At 35.9% G+C, this 21,617-nt stretch overlaps 1 protein-coding gene across 1 annotated transcript in view; it reads right to left on the bottom strand.

Moving 5' to 3' along the window:
- Window positions 1-21,617, bottom strand: part of LRP1B (LDL receptor related protein 1B) — a 2,136,850-nt gene that overhangs the window by 159,075 nt on the left and 1,956,158 nt on the right. Inside the window, exon 67 of the mRNA XM_062186250.1 lies at window positions 2,472-2,588. Within this exon, the coding sequence (XP_062042234.1) occupies window positions 2,472-2,588 (117 nt within the window). The remainder of the gene's footprint in view (window positions 1-2,471; window positions 2,589-21,617) is intronic.

Raw genomic sequence — 21,617 nt, forward strand, 5'->3', positions numbered from 1 at the left:
TAGCATTTTCAGTATTTTATCTTTGCATTTCTTCTGGCCTATTCAAGATAATACCTTCAAACACTACAAAATTATCTACATCACTTGATCCCTTCTCTTGCTAGTTTTACATGTGTAACATGTTAACACACTGTCAAAATACTGTTGCCTTCCTTTAAATATTTACATACTCTTAGCTTATCCTATATATGCCTTCTTTTCCATGTTACAATTGAAATATATTTCATTCTGGTTCACTTTAATCTCCCTTTGCCACTTCAATGATATTACTTGTCCTAGGCATCAAACACAGAGTAAATGAAAACTAAAAGGGAACAATTGGGTATTTTAGACTGCAAATGTTGATACTGCAGCTATTTTCCTAGCCTTTCCTCAGGGCTTGTAGCTACAGTGATTTATCATTGAGTTTCCACAGTGGCAAATAAGAGTTCATGGTCTTTCTCTTTGCTTTTCTGTACCTAACGTTGACTTTGGATGTCAGCACAATGATGCTCATCCACCTAGAAAGCTCCCAGAGGACTCAGAAATATGCTTTGGAATGCTTCATTCTTTTTCTTCCTTGCTTATTATAGCAGTAGTCTAACTTCTCACACAATTCCAACTGGTCTCGAATAAAGTTTCTGTGAGACATAAGCCTTCACTACTTTTCACCAAATCCTCTGTTGTTCTCAATATTTTTTCAGTCCTAGGGCATTTGTTCTCCTTTATCTAATACCAATTAACACTAATTATATAAAAAATGAGGTAAAGTAAACGTCAGGATATTTTAGTTCAAATATACAAATGCACAGAAAGCATATATATATATATACATATATATATACATTATACAAATATAATAATTATTTCTTTTATAATTATTTATTTCTTGTATATACCTTTATATCTCTACCACACTTACCCCATTAGATTTTTATTTTAATCATGTAACAAATCTGAAAATCTGCTACATAAAGTTTTCTATGCTTATTGATATTTTAAAGATTTATTTATTTATTTGAAAATAAGAGTTACACAGAGAGAGAAGGAGAGGCAGAGAGAGAGACAGACAGACAGAGACAGAGAAACAGAGAGAGGGGTTTTCCATCCCATGGTTTACTTCCCAGTTGGCTGCAATGGCCGGAGCTGTGCCGATCCAAAGCCAAGAGCCAGGAGCTTCTTCCGGGTCTCCCATGTGGGTGCAGTGGCCCAAGGATTGGGCCATCTTCTACTGCTTTCCCAGGCTATAGCAGAGAGCTGCATTGGAAGTAGAGCAGCTGGGATTCGAACTGGTGCCCAAAAGGGAGGCCAGCACTGTAGGCGGCGGCTTTACCTGCTAAGCCACAGCTCCAATCCCTATAATTATTGATTAAAGGAATCCAAAACACTCTAATCATTCTTTGCAACATTCCTTACCTTTCTAAGGACAGTAATCACTTGAGAGATATGGGAAAAGACAGTTATAAAGATTCCATATTCAGAGTATTCCATAATAATAATAAGCTATAGTTCCATATTTAATGTAACTGATTCTCCAACACAGGTCACATTGAATTTTGAAATTAGCTGATATTTTGCAAGCCAAAAAGCTAAGTATGACATTAAACCTTTCATTCTAATAATTATTTACTTTAACATATTCCTTCATATATTTAATTTGTTTCCCCTGGGAAAGAACGTTCTTAGTCCAGGAAGGTGTTTATAAGAGCAGATATTATTGTTATTAATTTGAATCAAATCATTTTCAGAAATAGACTGTAAATATTTAACTAAAGGAATTTTATTATTATTTCAAATATGGCTCTATTGCTTTCATATTTAAATAGCAGTGTATAAAAAGTGATGACAAATGTATTCAGGAATTAATGCCAGACTATGGAAACATTGTGACAATTTTACATACTGCCTTATTTTTTAGAAAATAAAATTGTTGGATAATTATTATTTTAAATTGATCACATACAAATGCAGAAGGCAGATGATGATAATAATGTTATTATATTTTCAGAGAAAAGCATCCTGAATGCATATGGTGTTCACCACTCCAGAGAGAATAAATGATATTTCACTGAAAGATGCTCCTGGGTGAATCTGTAGTGTAAAAGGATTTCAGAATGAAATGAAATGAATATCACTTGTTAAAGAAAGAGATGTTTTTTGCTTTTCTCTGCATCATTCAGCCATTGTGTGAACTTGCATCAAGGACTTCCTTCTTTGCATACTGATGGGTTGCATTAAACCTCGTGATACTTTCTCACCAACTCTGAGAACCATAAGAAAATAACTCCCAGGATGAGCATTTCAATAATTCTACCCTTTGAGATTCAAGTCAATTGAGTCTGAATTTTCTTGCCCAAATGTGAATATGTGTATTAAAATGTGATCTTCAGGACAGATAGTTTCAAATTTATACCTTACCTGAACTAAGAATCGTCATCCTGCTTATGGAATGGCTGTCAAGCTTGCAGTGTTGCTAGGAAAGAGCTACTTACTACAGTCTTCTTCATCTGAGTTGTCGCTGCAGTCATTTTGGCTGTCACATCGCCAGTGGTCTGGAATACAGTTGTTGTTCTTACACTGGAATTCATGAGGCCCACAAGTCTTCTTATCTGTAATGGAAAGACTCAAAGTCTGCATCATTGGCTTCCATGAAGACACCCCTCACAATATCCTTGTGCCATGCCAAACTCATGGTACATAGCAATTCTTGAGACCTTAATTCCATTACTAACTTAGAAGCATCTCTAGGAACCACTGGAGGCAAATGCTGAGTAAAATTCATACTTTTTTTGTTTTATGTTGTTCCTGGTCATATTTTCATGGTAGGTTAATTGCAAAGCAATTGATTTGGACACGAAGCAGTATCAACACCAATCAATAAAAAAAAAAAAAAAAAAAAAAAAAAACCTAGAGGGTAGACATTTGGCACCGTGCTTAAGATGTTACTTGGGACACCCACATCCTACATCGGGATGCCTAGGTTTGAGTCCCAGCCCTGGTTCCAGTTCAGGATTCCTACTCAGTCACACCCTGGGAGGCAGCTGAAGATCATGGGTCTCTGTCATCCATGTGAGAGACCTGGATTATGTTTCAGGATCATGGTTTTAACTTGGATCAGACTTTGTATTTGAAGACATTTAGGGATGGAATCAGTAAGTGAAAGATCTATATGTTTCTTTGTCTTTCTTTCTGCCTTCAAGTAAATAACTTAAAAAAATTAAAAATAGTTCAAACTATCATTCTTTTTAGGATACTTGTTCCCTAACCCATCCTCTGATTTTGCTATAAAGTTACAACAATAAATGCTTACTAATTAAACTCTGAAGTCCTCATCTTGTCTTCCCAAGGAGCTCTTGCTCATACATGACCTGTTTAGCTGCATTATTGACTTCCATGAAGACACCTCTCACAATATCCTTGTGCCATGCCAAACTCACGGTACATAACAATTCTTGAGACTTTAAATCCATTGCTAACTTAGAAGCATCCTTAGGAACCACTGGAGGCAAATGCTGAGTAAAATTCAGACTTTTTTTGTTTTATGTTGTTCCTGGTCATATGTGGTCTCCTATGTGGGTGAAGGGGCCCAAGGACTTGGATAATCCTCTACTGGGAGCTGGTTCAGGTCCTGGCTGCTCCTATTCTGATCTGGCTCTCTGCTGTGGCCTGGGAAAGTAGTGGAGGATGGTCCAAGTCTTTGGGCCCTTGCACCGTGTGGGAGGCATGGAAGAGGCTCCTGGTTTTGGACTAGTGCAGCTCCGGCCATTGCGGCCAACTGGGGAGTGAACCATCAGATGGAAACCTCTCTCTCTCTGACTCTTCTTCTCTCCCTGTGCAGCTCTGACTTTCAAATAAATAAATAAATCTTAAAAAAAAAAGAAGTGGAGCAGCCAGGGCTTGAACCAGTGCCTATATGGAATGCCAGCACTGTAGGCAGCAGTTTTACCCACTACACCACTGGTCCCTAGTTGCTGGTCCCTAGCTGCTGGTCCCTAGTTTCTGCTTTTAAACCCTGGCCCCTGACCACTCACAGATTTACAGAATCTATAGTTTGAACATCCATTATAAAAATTCTTGTTACTTAAATCATTGAAGATTTTAGATTTTGTCAGATTTTGGAATATTTGCACATATATTGGGAATGGGAACCGAGTTTAAACACAAAATTCATTTACATTTTATGTGTACCTTATACCCAGAGGCTGAGTTAATTTTATACAAATTTTGTAGTGTCTCTATATAGCCTGTCAACGAGGTCAGGTGTGAAATCTCTACTCATATTAGAGACGGGCAGTGCTTACAGTCTCATTCTAGTAAAGTGAATTAACAATGGGACAGGGTAAATTACCTGGTAGTGGCTGTTATTCTCTAATCTTAGAGAATTTAGACTCAAATAAGCAAATTTACATATAATTATGAATATCAAATAATAAACATCTATTGAGAATATAGTGCAGTCGTTCACTAACCATATCTTAAACTTGATCATACCATCTCCTCATAATATCCTTAAGAAGTATTATTACATTTACTTAAATAAGTGAAGAAAATTACTTCTTGGGTAGTTTAAGCAAATCCTATAATCTTACAAAACTCTTAAGTGGCAAAGGAAGAATTTAATCAAGTTATGGTGCCAGCAACATTTTATTGAAGGATTTCCCCTGACAGATTCCAAATGCCTTTTGTTAATATATAATGCCTGCATTCCCCCCCCCCACTTCCCTTCTACACATCAGCCTGGAAATGATTACTCAGAATCTAACTCTACATTGGGTGCAGTGTTTTGTGATTTGTAATACATTCTTTTTGCAGGTGTTAAATCTAAATTTAAATTTAAATTTAAATCTAAATTTATATTTAATATGTGGTTGAAAATCTGCAAAAGTACTATGTAGTAGTCTCTACAACTTAGTTAATCAGGAAATAAGTTAGAATGATTGAAATTCCTTAATAATCACTGAAAATCAAGGATTTTGAACTGAAATATTAGAATGGCTGTTTCATTTTGGCAAATAAACAGCTCCAAAACTATTGCTTTATGTATAACATAGTCTTGCTTATATGTTGCACATATTTTAAACACTGTTTTAAATTTCTAGAATAAGAAAAGAAATTAGATTGGACCAGATGAACTGACAATCTGTCCTAACATTACAATTTTATCCATAGGCAAAAAATTCTCCAAGACCATAAAAGGGTCACAACTGGCACTGTATTTATAACTGAATAGGCAATATTTTGATTTTTTTCTATATACTTTTAGTATTTTATTTCTATATTTAAAAATGCTTCATAATTGATGTTTGAAAAATCTGTGTCTATTTTCGTGACAAGAACTTAGTGTTCACTGTTGAGATTTCCACTTGAAATTGTTGCTAAGATTTCCACTTGAAGCATGCTGAAACAAAATTGGAGAAGGTCTAATTGCCTATGTAACATCATACAGATTTTCCTCTTCCAGATTATTTCTTTTTGATTCATTACATTCCTTGTAAAAATTGTAAATAAAAGCTGTATAACCTTGCTTTGCGTTTAAAATCACCCTTAAAGAGACAGGACCAAATAGTGACTGAATGAGAAGCTGCAGAGACCATGTCCCCTCAGAGGCACTGATATGAACAGCCTTATACACACTAGGTCACCTCCACAAGAGTTATGGAAGCCAGGTAAGTGCCCAATGTATATCACCTTTTTATTACCAAAAGAAAAGTAACACTGAATAAATCAAGAAAAAGAGATGGCAGTGCCACCTCCCCAACCCCCAGCTCCAAAGAGTGGGGTTTGTAAAGATGATTTCCATTTGCTAGAGGGAGAGTGAACTGAATCCCAATGCCAGGCCCACTGGGAAAAAAAATCAAGCGGAGCCCACCAGGTCCTACACCTGGGTCCTTACCAGTGGAATGAATATTTGGAGCTACCAAAGCCAGACAGCAACTGCCAACTTTCCCCAAACTGTCTGCAGAAAGAGAAACTCTAGCCATGAGGAGAGGCCAGGAGAGAGAGCTTCAGATCATGCCTTAGAACTCAAAGCAGAACTACCACCTTAGCAAGAGCCTGTACCTGATAGAACCCCAAGGCCTCCACTACCTACCCAGTCTTCACAGACTGAGTCTTGATTTAATCTGGCTTCAGGCAGACTTAACTTAACTCCAGTTAGGGATAATTTTGATTTGTGTCACTGCCAGTCTTGGGTATGCCTGAAGGCTACTCTGGGATCTTGTGGGACCCAGTGGGGACCAGCCTGAGATCAATATTGTCTGCCAGGGTCTGCTTTTACCACTTTCCTACAACTTTGAACAAACAGCAAGGGGCCTACAGACTACATGATAGACATCAATGCAGAGCTGGTGAAGCCCTATGCTGGACAGATCCTAACAGCCCCCGTTCTTAGGCAAGTGACTATAGATGGAGTTTCTGGGCTTGCTCCTATATTGGGCAGGGAAGTGCACCCTGATGACACAGACTTCTTTCAGCATGTAATAACATAGGATTTTTTGGACCTAATATGCACCATCAAGACTGTACAGGGTCTGGAGACTGAGATGCATGTGTAGCCTGTCCTAGGTCTTGTCTGTCTAACTGAGGAATTACCTCTTTCAAAATTCCTACAACATTTGGTAGATATCCCAGAATCAACTATTTTGAAACTCAGTGACAGGCTGTTAAAACCCAGCATTGAGTAGATTTTACTGGTCACAGACCTCAGGCCAATGCCTACAGACAGTCTCAGGACCTGCTTTAGTGCCCACTAAAGCTTGGTGGTCCTGGCAGAGCAGCCTTATATCTCAGCCACCAACACCAGTGGCTGACAGGTGCAGAGGCAGGCAGTGAGCCCACCTCAGCAGCAGACAGCTCACAGACCGCATTAATAGCAGATAAACTGCTTAGAATTACTAAAATTAATCCTTCAATGCACAGACGGTGTCATACTCTAAAAAACACCAGGAACTTGCAGAGAAATATAATTGCACCTAACAAGGAAAATAAGGTGCCACAATCCAGTCATTTAAAGATCAAAAATTCCAAAACCTTGGATGAAATTTTCCAAATACCTATCTTAAGGAAACTCAACAAAATTCAAGAGAACACAGGAAAATAATTCAATATTCTAACAGGGAAATTTGATAGAGATGAGAGTAATTAAACAAAATCAAGGGAAACATTTTCATGAATAAGAATGAAATTATATCATTTATCTCAGTATATCAAAAATGGATGGCTCAAAGATCTAAATTTAAGATCTGAGACTAGAAAGCTACTGAAAGAAAATGTAGGGGAAACATTCTAAGACACTGATGTAAAGGATGACTTCTTGGGCCAGAACCCCAAAGCAAAGGAAATAAAAGCAAAACTAAATGAATGGGATAATATCAAACTCAGAAGTTTCTAAACAGCAAAGGAAATAATAAATAGAATGAAGAGACAACCAACAGAATGGGAAAAAATGTATGTGAGTTATGTATCTGAGAAAGGATTAATATAGAGAATACATCAGCAACTTACAAAACTCAACAACAGTCAATCCTGTTAAATGGGCAAAAGACATCAACAGGCAGTTCTCAAAAGAAGGAATACAAATGGCCAATAAATATATGAAAAAATGGTCTATGTCACTTACTATAGGGGAAATGAAAAACAAAACGGCAATGAGATATCATGTCACTCCTGTCAGAATAGCTAAAATCCAAAAGACAGATAGTAACAAATGAAGGAGAGGATGTGGAGAAAGGTGAACACATATACGTTGGTGGGAATGTAAATTAATGCATCCGCTGTGGAAAACATTAGGAGAATTCTTAAAAAAAGACTGGAAGTAGACATGTTATATGATCCAGCAATCCCACTACTGGGTATATATGCAAAAGACATAAATATGTTGTATCACACAGTGATACCTGCACCACAATGTTTACAGTAGCACTGTTCACAGTACCCAAAATATAGAATCAACTATGTTGTCCATCATCAGAAGAATGGATCATGCAAATGTGGTATGTACATATACACAATGGATTGTTACTCAATTAGCAAAATGGATGCAACTGGAAGACATCATGTTGAGTGAAATGTGCTAGAAATAGAAAAACAAATACCATAAGTTCTATCTTAAATGTGGGAACTAAAATTTAAAGGAAAAGAAAAAATAACAAAAAAGAAAAATTACTGTGTATCAAGATAGCTGAAAATACAGCTTTGTCAGTCTTTGTTTTATACCTTTGTCAAGCCAATAGTTAATAATGTTATACTACTATAACTGTAATGATCTACGAGTACTTAAAAATTTATTGTATATGGGTGAAATAGGCACCTTTCCACTTGTTTATTGTTTATAACCCTTGCCTATATCTTCACTAAATGTGATTTTTTTTTTTGGTTTTTACTTGTTATTTTTATTTGGTAAAGCATTAAACCCTAACTTATACTGTGAATTAATCATAAGTTGTCTCAAAGTCTAAAAAAAAGGGGGGGAGGAAGAGAAAAAAAATAAGGAGGGAAAGAGAAAAAGAAATAAAGGGGGAGGAAGTGGAGAAGGAGGAGCAGTGGAAGGAAAAGGAGGAGAGGGGTAGGAAAGAAGGGAATATCATTGTATTCTTGGAGTTGTGTCTATGAACTACATTGAATCTGTTAAAAACTAACAAAAGATAAAAAAAATAGGGTTATGTTTCTAAAAGGGTTCAGGTGATTCAAATAAACATCTTACATATTTCCATAAATCCCAGTCCAGTAAATAATAGTATTAATTGTTATTTATCTAAAAATCAGAATAATCTCTGATGTCATAATCTACTGAAGCTCTATTTTTCTCTTTTATTCCCAGGGTTGGTTGATATTAAGTGACCAATCTTTTATATCTCTAGAAAAGATGAAGTCATCCTATAGGTTTTCAACTCATTTTTACCTTTCACTGAAATACATATAAAAGTTCTAAAACAGAAAAATAGAAGGCATCAAAAGAAGAATAGAGTAAAAAGAAGAAAGAACCAGTGATCTTGAAGATAGGTGATTTTAAAATACAGAGTTGGAAATGAAGAAAGAACAGAGGAATACAGAAAGCTATGGAATATATAACATCAAAAGAGAAAGCTTTTGAGTTATTGAGATTCCAAAAGGACTTTATAATTCCATGGAGGTAGAGACTGTACTCAAATACAGAGTGAGGAAAATGTCACATATCTAGAGAAAGTTTCTATACAGGTACAGGAATTGCAAAGGCCATCACTCAGATTTAACCCAACCAAGTCTACCCAAGCTCCCCCAAGTTTAAAAATAAAGAGAGGATTCTCAAACCTACAAAAGAAGCAAATAACACATAACAGGATTCCAAGTCGCTTGACTAAAGACTTCTCAACAGAAACTTTATAAGTCAGATCTTATCAATCAACAAAGAAGCATCAGAATTATTTCTATCTGGGGTCAGTTTGACCTAACAGACAGCTACGAAAATGTTCACCGAACACCTGCAGAATATACTCTTCTCAACAACTTCTGAATACTTTCTTGCATAAGGTAGGTCACAAAACATGTCTCAACAAATTTGAGTATAAAACTCATATCAAGTATCTTAACAATGCAATAAAACTATAAATCAATAAGAAAAAATGTTGAAAATTACAGAAATATAAGGAAAGTTAAAAAGCTATTCCTTAAAAACCCATGAATCAAGTAAGAAATTGAGAAGAAATGAGCAAAAATCTTGGGTGAAAAAAATGAAAATAAAAATACAGCATAACAAAAACCATGGAATGCAGCGAAAGCAGTACTAAGATCATAGTTTTTAGCAACAAATGTGTGCATGCAAATAAACCACATTGATATCAAATAAACAATTCATCACAGCATCTCAAAGAGCTCAAAATATAAGGACAAAACAAATCCAAAGTAGATAGAAAAAAAGAAATAATAAGCCTCAGAACACAAATGACAAAATCTTAAAATGCAAAAACAAATCAATAATATGAATCTTTGTAGTAATAAGTAAAATTAAAGAACTGTTAGGTAGACTAACCAAGAAAAAAGAGAACTTCCAAATATATGGAATTAGAGATGAAAATGGAGGCAGAATATCAATGACACCATAGAAATCACTGGATTGTTAGAAAGTACTTCATGTAAGTATATGGCAACAAATCGTGCTCAAGAAATTCAACAATAACAAAACAAACAATCCACTTAAGAAATGGGCAAAGGACTTGAACGGCATTTTCCAAGAGAGGAAATTCAAGTGGCCAACAAACCCTTGTGAAAATGTTCAGGATCACTAGCCATAAGGGATATGAAAATCAAAATCACCATTGTGTTTCACCTCACTCCAATTAGAATGGCTCTCATACAGAAATCAACAAACCATAAATGCTGGTGAGGATGTGGGGAAAAAGGTATCCTAATCCACTGTTGGTGGGAATGCAAACTGGTGCAGCCACTGTGGAAGACAGGATGGAGATACAAAGAAATATGAATATAGATCTACCATATGATCTAGTCATATCACTCCTGGGAATTTACCCAAACCAAAAGAAGTCAGCATATGTAAGAGTTTTCTGTTTCCTCCATGTTCACTGAGCACAATTCACAATTAGCTAACATATGGAATCAACCCAGATGTCCATCAACTGTTGACTGGATAAAGAAATTATGATATATATATAATATATATGTATATAAAATATGAAATACTACTCTGCAGTAAAAAAAAATGAAATCATGTCTTTTTCAACAAAATGGATGCAACTGGAAATGATTATACTTACTAAACTTGTCCCAAAAAGACAAATACCATGTTTTCTCTTATCTGTGGTAATAATAGAGTACCTATAATATAATGTATTGGAGTGAAATGGACATTTTGAGATTAGAGGATTATTTACAGCCCTTGTCTCCTCTGCTGAGTTTCTTGAGTACTTTATAGATTCAGGATGTTAACCCTCCATCAGTTGCATAGTTTGCAAATATTTTCTCACACAATGTCAATTGCCTCTTCACTTTGCTGAGTGTATCTTTTGCAGTTCCAAAGAATCTCAGCAATTTTTGCTGAGATTGCCTGTGCTTCTGGGATCTTTTTAAAGAAGTTTTTGCCTATGCCAATGTCTTGCAGTTTCCCCAATGTTCTCAAGTAATTGGATGGTAACAGATCATAGATGTAGGTCTTTGATCCATTTTGAATGGATTATTGTGTAAGGTGTAAGGATGGGTCTAGCTTCATACTTCTGAATGTGGAGATCCATACTTCATTCCAGGTCTCAGTATTATAAATATGGAGAAAACAAATACTGTATTTGAAAATTTATTTTGTTTCCTTAGTATGCTTTTACATGAACTGCAGATACTGGAATAATGTTGATCCTTCTGAAAAGGTAGGATGAGAATCAACAAAATGAAGAACTGTAAATAGTATATATGGGCATTTCCAAAAGTTCATGGAAAATACATATTATGGAAAATTTATGTGTGACTTCAATATTTTTTCCTCAAATAAATATCTTTTCATTTCACTTTTTTCATAAACTTTTTGGAGTTTTCTTACACTGAAATACTATTGGATTTGTATATGCATATTTCTGAAAAGAGATTAAAGAATGTAGGAACAGTGATGTCTTTTGTAGTAAGAACTAGGAAAATGAATGGGGAATAGAAATCGGAGGGAAATTTAATTTTCTCTACAGTTTTTATGGTAGCTCTAAAACACTGGAAGTAATAAATGAATTTCGTAAGATAATAGGATATAAAATCAAAGTATAAGGCCGGCGCCGTGGCTCAACAGGCTAATCCTCCGCCTAGCAGCGCCGGCACACCGGGTTCTAGTCCCGGTCGGGGCGCCGGATTCTGTCCCGGTTGCCCCTTTTCCAGGCCAGCTCTCTGCTATGGCCCAAGTGCTTGGGCCCTGCACCCCATGGGAGACCAGGAGAAGCACCTGGCTCCTGCCTTTGGATCAGCGCGGTACACAAACATTGTCAGCAAAGGTTGAATAATGTCTAACACATTCAGAGATATGTATATCTAACAGAAACCTCAAGATTATTATGTTGTTCATTTATCTAAATTAATATATATAATTAATGTATTCACTAACAAAATTCCCCCATATTATTTTTGAAGAAATGGACAAGATTATTCTAAAGTTATATGGAAACTTAAAGGTTGCAGAATTATCAAATATTATCAAAGATAATTATAATGAAGAGGAAGTATAGTAACTGATTGCAAGAGTTATTATAAAGCTACAGCAATTGGGGCCGACACTGTGGTGTTGTAGGTTAAGCATCTACGCGCAATGCCAGCATCCCCATAAGGGGTGCCAGATTTAGTCCTGGCTGCTCCACTTATGATCCAGCTCTCTGCTAATGGCCTGAGAAAGCAGTGGAGCATGGCCCAAGTGCTTGGTTCCCCGCACCGCCTTGGGAGATCCTGAAGAACCTTCTGGTTCCTGGCTTTGGATCAGCCTAGCTCCAGCCATTGTGGCTATTTGGGGAGTGAACCAGCAGATGGAAGTCTTTTCTCTATCTCTCCCTCTCTTTGTAACTCTGCCTCTCAAATTAAGTAAATAAATATTTTTTTTTAAGCTGCAGCAATTAAGATGTCAAACAAAATGAATCCAGAAATGTAAGCATATACATATAATCAATATATTTTAATAGATTCTAGTAAATCTATTGGAAAGTAAACTTTTTTAAAACAATTATTACTTAAACTATTAAGTATCCATACAAAAATCATGATCTGCACTCCACTTTACCTATCTATAAACAATCCGAGATGAAGTTAATTTAGTATAACACTGCTAGGTATGGGAACATGTTTACATAACTGAAGGAGGAAAGGATTACTTGTACAGATTTCCCAAAGCATTAACAATAAAAGAAAATTTGGTAGATAAACTTCAATAGAATTAAAATGTTCTGTTTTGTAAAAATCCTTTAAAAATAATTTGACAAATACCATAGTAAAAATATTAGATTTATAGCAAACATATCAGGCAAAATGTTGAAGAACATATAAAGGCAAAGACTTAAAGAAAAACATCACATGACAAGTAGCAAAAAAAAAAAAAGATTTTCAAAATCAGTAGTCATCAAGGTAGTAAAAATGCAAGCCACAATGACTACCATTACATGTCTACTAGAATTCTAAAATAAAAAGACCATACCAAATTTTCATGAGAACATAGAGGCCCCAGACTTTCTATTCCCAGTTTTTATAAAAATAAACATGAATCTATCCTGTTACTAAACAGTTTTTAATGAATTCATCCTAGAAAAAATAAAAGTACTTGTTCATATTAGAAATTTGTGCAAGAATGGATATAATTGCCTTACTCATAACTAATGACAAAATAATCAAAATTAGAATATATTTATGCAACTGAATTCCACTAGAGTTAAAAACAATTTTCTGAATTCTTAACACACAATAACTTGGAAATATTTTAACAATGTTACACAAAGGAAAAGCCACAAAACCAGTACTATTACATGAATCTCTGAATTTCATATCTAAATACAAGCAAATACATTCAATGGTGACAGAAAAGAGTTAATGGCTGCAGAGAGGAACATAAGAAGAATTGACTGAATAGTGCATTGTCTGGGGTGATAGAAAGGTTCTATGTCTTGTTTTACTATTAACCAAATACATCCAACTGAACATCTAAGAATTGCACATTTAATTTCAGTTTAATTAAAATGACCCTAGTGTTAAATTGCAAGGAGTTCAGAAAAAAAAATACCCTGATTCAGACCCTGAATGTTCAGGCATTTTCAGTATGGAAAGGTAGTGTGAAAGAGAACGGACATTTAAACAAATCTTGGGCATTCAGTGTTTATATGTCCCATGGTCTCTATTTCTCTCTCGCATATATATCCTTGTGTTTCCTTATTTGCCAGTTGAGGCTACCATCTTTTCATTTTGTTTTTTGGTTATAATGAAAGAAAATCATTTGATCATTTGTGCTTATCAGTTACCAATTAACATTACGCCTAAGATTTTTTATGTTCCACAGACGCATGGAAAGCCATCACGGCTTTAATCAGAATGCATGGATTCAAATTCTCATATTGCTATATCCCAACTAAGTGTCATTGAACAAATCACTGAGCACAGTCTCTTAAGGGCTAATAAGAGAAGAATATTTAAATACCACATGTGGTTATTGTGAGTGCCAAACGAAAAGCAAAGCAGGAAACCATTAGGAGAGTCTAGGGTACCTAGTGAATCTTGAACCATGGCAAGTGAATTTGATTTTGAAAACAAATACATTATCTAAGTTGAGGATTAGATATTTATCCTATAATGTGATCATCAATAAACTCTTCAGATTATCTAAATAAGAAATATAGTGATTTTTCTTTCTGGAGAAATAGTGTCATAGGTAACAATTTTGAATGCCTGATTATTAAGGATTTTTAGGGCTGTCATTTGATTGTTAGGTTGTCTTAACATGAGTGAAGTAATGGTTTAAGTATTCACACGAGTATTGCATTTCCTGAGGCATAGAATGTATCTATCTCATTTCTTTTATTGTCTGATGTCTGTCTGACTCCACTGCTTAGGATTCCTACACCCCTTAGCAGAGTACTGGATTTCAAGTGATGGCCCACTTCTGATTCCTGCATCCTGCTAATGTGCACCCCGGCAGGCAGCAGCGATGGCTCAAGTACTTGAGTCCCTGCCACTCATCCGAGGAGACTCAGATTGAGTTCTGGATTCCTGGCTTTGGCCTGGCCCAGTCCTGGATGCTGTGGCCATTTAAGAGATGAAACAGTGATGGAAGGTCTCTCTCTGTCTGTCTGTGTCTTTCTGTCTCTGGCCCTCTCTTCCTCTCCAATAAAAAGAGAAAACAAAAAGAACACTTAAAATATCCCAATAGCCAATAGCAATATTTTTTGTAACTTTTTACCCATTATGTTGTTTTCTTTTAATTTTAAAAATTATATTTATTTATTTGAGTGGCAAAGTTACAGATGGAGAGAGGGAGAGACAAAGAGAGAGATCCATCTGCTGGTTTACTCCTTAAATGGCCACAAAAGCTGGAGTTGGGCCGATCTGAAGCCAGATGCCTTGAAGTTCATCTGATCTCCCACATGGGTGCAGAAGCCCAAGAACTTGGGCCATCTTCCACTGCTTTCCTAGGCCATAAGCAGAGAGCTGGATGGGAAAGAGGAGCAGTTGTAACACAATTGGTGGCTATGTGGGATGTCAGCACTGTAGGTAGAGGATTAGCTTACTATGCCACAGTGCTGGCCCCTACCCATTCTGTTAACAACAAGAGATTGAACTGATGTACAGGTATTGCTGAATTGTCCTCAACATGTGTCTGCTGGGGGCTAGTGTGATGCAGAAAGTTAAGCTAACACTTGTGAAGCCAGCATCGCATGTGGGCCCCCATTCAAGAGTTGGCTGCTTCACTTCCAATCCAGTTCCCTGTCGATGTGTCAGAGTAGGCAGCAGGAGATGGCCCAAGTGTTTGGGCCCCTACACCCACGTGGGAGATCCGGAGGAAGCTCTGAGGTCCTGGATTTGACTTCTGGAACAGTCCCGGACATTGTGGCAACATGGGGAGTGAGCCATTAGATGGAAGATCTCTCTTGCAGTCTCTCTCTCTCGCTCTCTCTCTGTAACTCTTCCCCCCCCCAAAAAAAAAAAATGTAGTCGGTCTCATGTATAATAATCTATCTTCAATTTCAAAAGTGATGATTTAAGTATTAACAAGAGTATTGGATTTCCTGAGGCACTGAATGTATCTATCTCATTTCTTTCATTGTCTGATGTCTGTCTGACTCAAAGATTCTAAGTTAACCTTGTTCCTCTTTGAAAGTTAAACCATATATATCCCAACTACAATCTATGTGGCTCAGAGCACAGAATATAAACTAGAATATTTAAAGTTGCATCTTATTCAGGGAGTGTCAAAGGTTTCATTTTAATTTGTGAATTAAAGGATGCTTTCATGTTTTTCTAAAACATTTTTTTTTTCAGAAACCATCCTACATAAACATATTACACTAAAGTGTTACCAGCAATGTTTAACAGTTAAAATGTGTTACAAGTATGCCTTTCATAGATAACAACTTTTTTATTATCTCTATGGCATAGGTCAAAATAAATGTTTCATTATTGGGAAAAGCCATCAACATTTAGTGGATATGTGAAATAAAAACTGTTGCATATATAGACATGTATTTAAATAATAAACATTTCAGAAAATTAGCATTTTAATGAATTTATATATATAAGCAAATTGACATTATATACTGTTTTCACTATTAGTGTTTTAGTTGTTGCTTAGAAAATGAAATGTCACTTGTAAGCTCCCCATGTGTTGTTTTAATCAGCTGCTGAACAAAAAGTGGCCTGACAACTTCACATCTTGAGATTATAGAACTCAAGTTTGTTATTTGAAAACAAAACACATGAAACCATATTACATCAGAGTTGGAAAGACAATTTTAGCTTGTAAATGTAATGGTTTTGTTACTCTTCTTAATGTTCTTTTTTAGTTAATACTTCCCATCTTCTAGTTCAAGAAACACAAGGATTACAAATAGTTGGGTTACATGCAACAAGTTTTGTCTCCAAGTAATAAATACAGCTGTAGAAACTCTGAGGCAAATAAAACTATGAAAACAATGAAGATCAGCTGCAATTACGGCAGCTCCTTCTCTCCTTGTGTTCTAGATGCTAAAATGATGGAGGAAGAAGAAGGATGGAGTTGGAACTGGAGTACTTTTGTAGAAGACATCATCTTCCCTTGGGGGAAGATCTTAACTGTTAACTCTCACAGCATGAAATTTGTATTTAAAGTCATTATTTTCTCATTTAAAATCAACCTTATACAATTCTTATCTGTCATCCTGAATTCTCCTCAACATCTCTTTTCATACTGTATAAAAAACGAATAACTACGTACACTGTTTTTGAGAAATATTCTAAATCTTCCTGACTAGTTATGAGTTCCTCAAAGGGGCAACAGAAGTTAGAAGAAGAGATTCTCATCCTTAGTTGTTAAGCAGGTATAGTCTACTGGCACATGCTTTTTCAGATGACATGCAAATAGTGGGTACATACACATTTTCTTAATTGTTTTCCTTTTTAATTGTTTTTTCTTTGTTTGTCTTAAAGATTTATTTAAGAGGCAGTTATAGAGAGAGACAGGGAGAGACACAGAAAGAAATCTGCCATCTGCTGGTTCACTCCCCAAATTGCCACCTGCAGCCAGGGCTGGGCCAGGCTGGAGACAGGAGCTTCATCCAGGTCACCCATGTGGGTTCAGCAGCCATGGGCCATGCTCTGCTGCTTTCTCAAGCACATTAGAATAGAGATGGATTGGATGTGGAACAGATGGGACTCGAACTGCCACCCATATGTGATGCTGGCACTGCATATGGCAGCTTAAGCTGCTAAGTCACAGTTAGCAGCTCTTGTTTTGTTTTTTGAAACTGTTATTCACATGCATGGTGAATCTCTTAGTACTGCTGGATGAGTGGCCTATGCCTCCAGACCACAATTGGTCCATTATAATCAAGTTATTCAAATTTTTAAGTTTTGTTTTTGTCTTAAGATTGTATAGCTTAAATACCATAGATCATTATTGCTATTTTACACTATAGAAATTTGGAGGGAGCAGATCAGGAGTTGCATGGTGGCTAGGCATTGTCCTTAGGAATTCAGATTTGTGTTATTTTTGGCTCTCACATTCTGACTTGTAGCTTCAATTGCTTTTCGGTCAAATCCTGGCTTGCAATGACTGCTAAAGCTTGAGTGATAACTTCGCAGGCCACAGCAAAAGGGGCAGAATGGCAAAGGAAGAAGGGCTTTTATGTTGATAGAACCACCTTTGTGCAATCTTGTTGCAAGTCCTACACAGCACTTTTGCTTATATCTCAATGGTCAGAACTTAGATGTGAGATGAGCTATGGGGACAGCTGGGATTTATGATTATTAATCCGGGATAGTGATGTACGATGCTGAGATGTAGCACTCTGTCTCTAAGGGGAAAAAATAAACAAATGGGTATAAGCAGAGGCAACTAGGAGCTTTTTCCATACCTTTAGCAAGGTCAGTTAAAGCCATTTGGGAAGATTTCTGAGGATACTGGGAGAGTATTTTTCCCCCTTTGACATTGTAAACATATAAAATTGCCACAGGCCACTTTAAAAATCATGTTGAAAGCACCTATCTCAGAATATAACCAATAGGATACATAAGTGCTTATAAATGGAGAGAAAGGATATATGGTGCTAATGGCTCTAGGGAACTCTCGGATCCAAATGGGCCTAAAATCTGTTTCACTGATTCCTGGAAAGTCATATATAAAATTATTATACCTGACATCTGTATTGGATTTCTATAATTTATAGACAAATCCTGACCAATGGAAATATTATATTTTTAATTGCTTAAAAATGTTATGGACTCCTAATGTTAGTGTTGTTAACTGGATGTGTTGACTCACATATCTACAAGGCTATTTCATTTGTTTTAATTACCTGATTGATGAAATGGCCTCAGAACCACTTTATTTAAAAATGATCCATAAACTCATGGCTTCCGCAGAATATGGTCCACTCACCTTTGATTGAGCACACTCTCCACATGGTATACATTTTTACAGCCTCTAATGATATTGATTATCTGGAAAGCTGCAGGTTTCCCTGCATTATAAGGTGTCTGAGTGAATCTGAAAGTTAAGTTCATGTAATTTCCCATCAATCAGGGTCATATTCCTCAATGAACACTTCCATACACAACCTGTTCTTCCACGGAAAGGAGAAAGACTATGTGAACACACCAGCAGTCGAGAGTAGCAATGCCGGCTGCAGCTTGTCCCACTGGGAGCAAACTACTCTGTTTTGGTTTTGAATTTTATTTTTCTTTAACTTTTACATTATTCTTCCAGGTAGAGAGGAGAATAGCTTATAAAGCAAAACAAATTACCAATGACATATTTTCTTTATAAAGAGGTGAATCTATAATAAGCTAGCTCTGTGGAGGCTCCAAATAATGACATGTAATATAAATTTCAGTGGAAATTTTTCAAATTTACATTACACAGGTTTAGAAAGTGTCATCATACATTTTATAGTGCCATTTGTTGCACCTGGCAAGGATTTGTGGGATTTCTTTCCTTATTTAAAAGTGTGTATTTACTTTGTGAAGTTTAGGCAAGCGAGAAAGTAGTTATACTCTCACCTTCTGTCAACATACTCTACGCTATCTGCAAATTCTGTGCTCCCTTCATCAGTCCTTTTTCAACAACTCATAGTCTGGAGAAATTGTATAGTAATGTTACACAAACAAATCTGCATTTGAAGACCACAAATGAGGAGGAAATCCAATGTGCATTTTGCAGAGGCATTGATACAAGCATTAGTGTACCATGGAGCCCCCGTTACAGATTTCAGCTGTGATATTCCAACAATTCATATATGCGCTTTCAGCCAGCTTACAGGCCAAGTAAGTCTCTTATTTTTCCATATGTTTTGTTTGAAAAGCAAACTAAATGGATTTAGTAAAAAATAAGTGAATCTACTAAAACCTTTTTAATTAGACAATTTATTGCATTCATGTGGTTTGTCTGAACTTGTTGATCTGAAGTACTGGATAATTTTCCAATATAATTTATATTTTAAGATGGACAGATTCAGATTTAATTTGATGGGAGACAACCTTCACATTAAGGCAGAACTTGCTTTGAGTCTTGGTTCTCTTTCTAGTCTGTAACCTAGGGTGATCATTTTCTTTGTCTCAGTTTATCACTGAAAACTGAGGAAATGAAAATGTTGGATTTGACACTTGGCTTAACAAGTACTAACAAATAATACCTAAGTAATGGCAATAATCACCAAGTAGCTAGTTATTTAATAAATAGTAGCTGAAAAATTAAAAACTATTGATTGTGAAACCAAGAGGGTCATCAAAATATATCAATTTGAGAAAGAAATATTCATTTTAGAAAGCTGCTATGTTACAGGCACAAATTCCGGTCTTTCATTTACCATCACATTGTTTAAGTGAGTAAATTGTTTCATTAAAACTTGGTGAAGCATCCTGTTCACTCTCAAGCACTGTGTCTAGGTGACTTGCTCAAGATCAGAGAGAACAGGAATAGATTAATGAATGCCGTAAGTTATAAGAATGTCTGAAAATGTGGACTGTTAGAAGACTTCTAATCTGTTTTGAACAAAAATGTGCTTTATTTTTCTACAAAAATACATTTTTAATGTTAAAAACTATAAAACTTCTTAACTTTTGTAATACTTGTTTTCCTCTGAAAATAACATGTGTTTTCACTGAAAAGTAACATGTTCTCTGTGGAAATTTAAGATAATGTAATATAGAAAAGTAGAAAAAATTGCCCATAGTCACTCAATAGTCAGGGAAACTCCATTATATTTTCTGATCATGAAAGTAAATAAACACTTTTGATATACTGTATGTTTCACTGAATATTACAGAGAAATTATTTTACTGGATCATTAAACATTCTCACATATATTATTCTAATGATTGTATAATATTGTATGTTATACATACAATAATGCCAAACAATTTCTATAGTTCGGCATATAAGATTTTGTTTTCTTGTCTTCCCAGCTGATTAAGGAACTTAATGTTTGAAATAAAAATACTTTCTTCTGCAGTTAAGTATGTCTCAAAAGACTCTTTAGGATTAATCACCATATTTTTGTATTTGATAATATTTGTGTCTTTATCTTACATTATGCTATGGCTTTCATGGGCACTAAAATTCTTAGATGAAATTTAATGTATCTGTCAGTTACTTAGCAAAAATAAATATTCTTTTTGCTTGAAATACGTGAAAGGTTTTCTCATGTATGATGTATATTAAATTCATCATTCTTGATTAGATTTTTATAATTATGTCAGTCGTGATTAAGAAAAAAGTAGGGGTTAGTGCTGTGGCACAGCGGGTTAAAGCCCTGTCCTGAAGCACCAGCATCCCATATGGGAGCTGGTTTGAGTCCTGGCTGCTCCTCTTCTGATCCAGCTCTCTGCTGTGGCCTGGGAAGGCAGTAGAGGATGGCCCAAGTCCTTGGGCCCCTGCATCCACATAGGAGACCTGGAAGAAGCTCCTGGCTTCTGGCTTCGGATCGGCTCAGCTCTGGCTGTTGTGGCCATCCAGGGAGTGAACCAGCAGATAGAAGACCTCTATCTCTGTCTCTACCTCTCTCTGTAACTCTGTCTTTCAAATAAATAAAATAAATATTTTTAAAAGAAAAAAGTAAACTAGTTTTTTTTTCTTTTTTTTTTATTAAACTTTTATTTAATGAATATAAATTTCCAAAGTATAGCTTGTGGGTTACAATGGCTTCCCCCCTCCCATAACTTCCCTCCCGCCCGCAACCCTCCCCTTTCCCGCTCCCTCGCCCCTTCCATTCATGTAAAGATTCATTTTCAATTCTCTTTTTATACAGAAGATCAGTTTAGTATATATTAGGTAAAGATTTCAACATTTTGCCCACAGTCAGGAAAGTGAAGAGTCAACCAACAGAATGGGAAAAAATATTCGCAAACTATACTACAGATAAAGGATTGATAACCAGAATCTACAAAGAAATCAAGAAAATCCACAACAACAAAACAAACAACCCACTTAAGAGATGGGCCAAGGACCTCAATAGACA

The sequence above is a fragment of the Lepus europaeus genome, chromosome 1 (genome assembly GCF_033115175.1).
Source record: "Lepus europaeus isolate LE1 chromosome 1, mLepTim1.pri, whole genome shotgun sequence".
In the NCBI taxonomy this organism is placed as follows: Eukaryota; Metazoa; Chordata; class Mammalia; order Lagomorpha; family Leporidae; genus Lepus; species Lepus europaeus.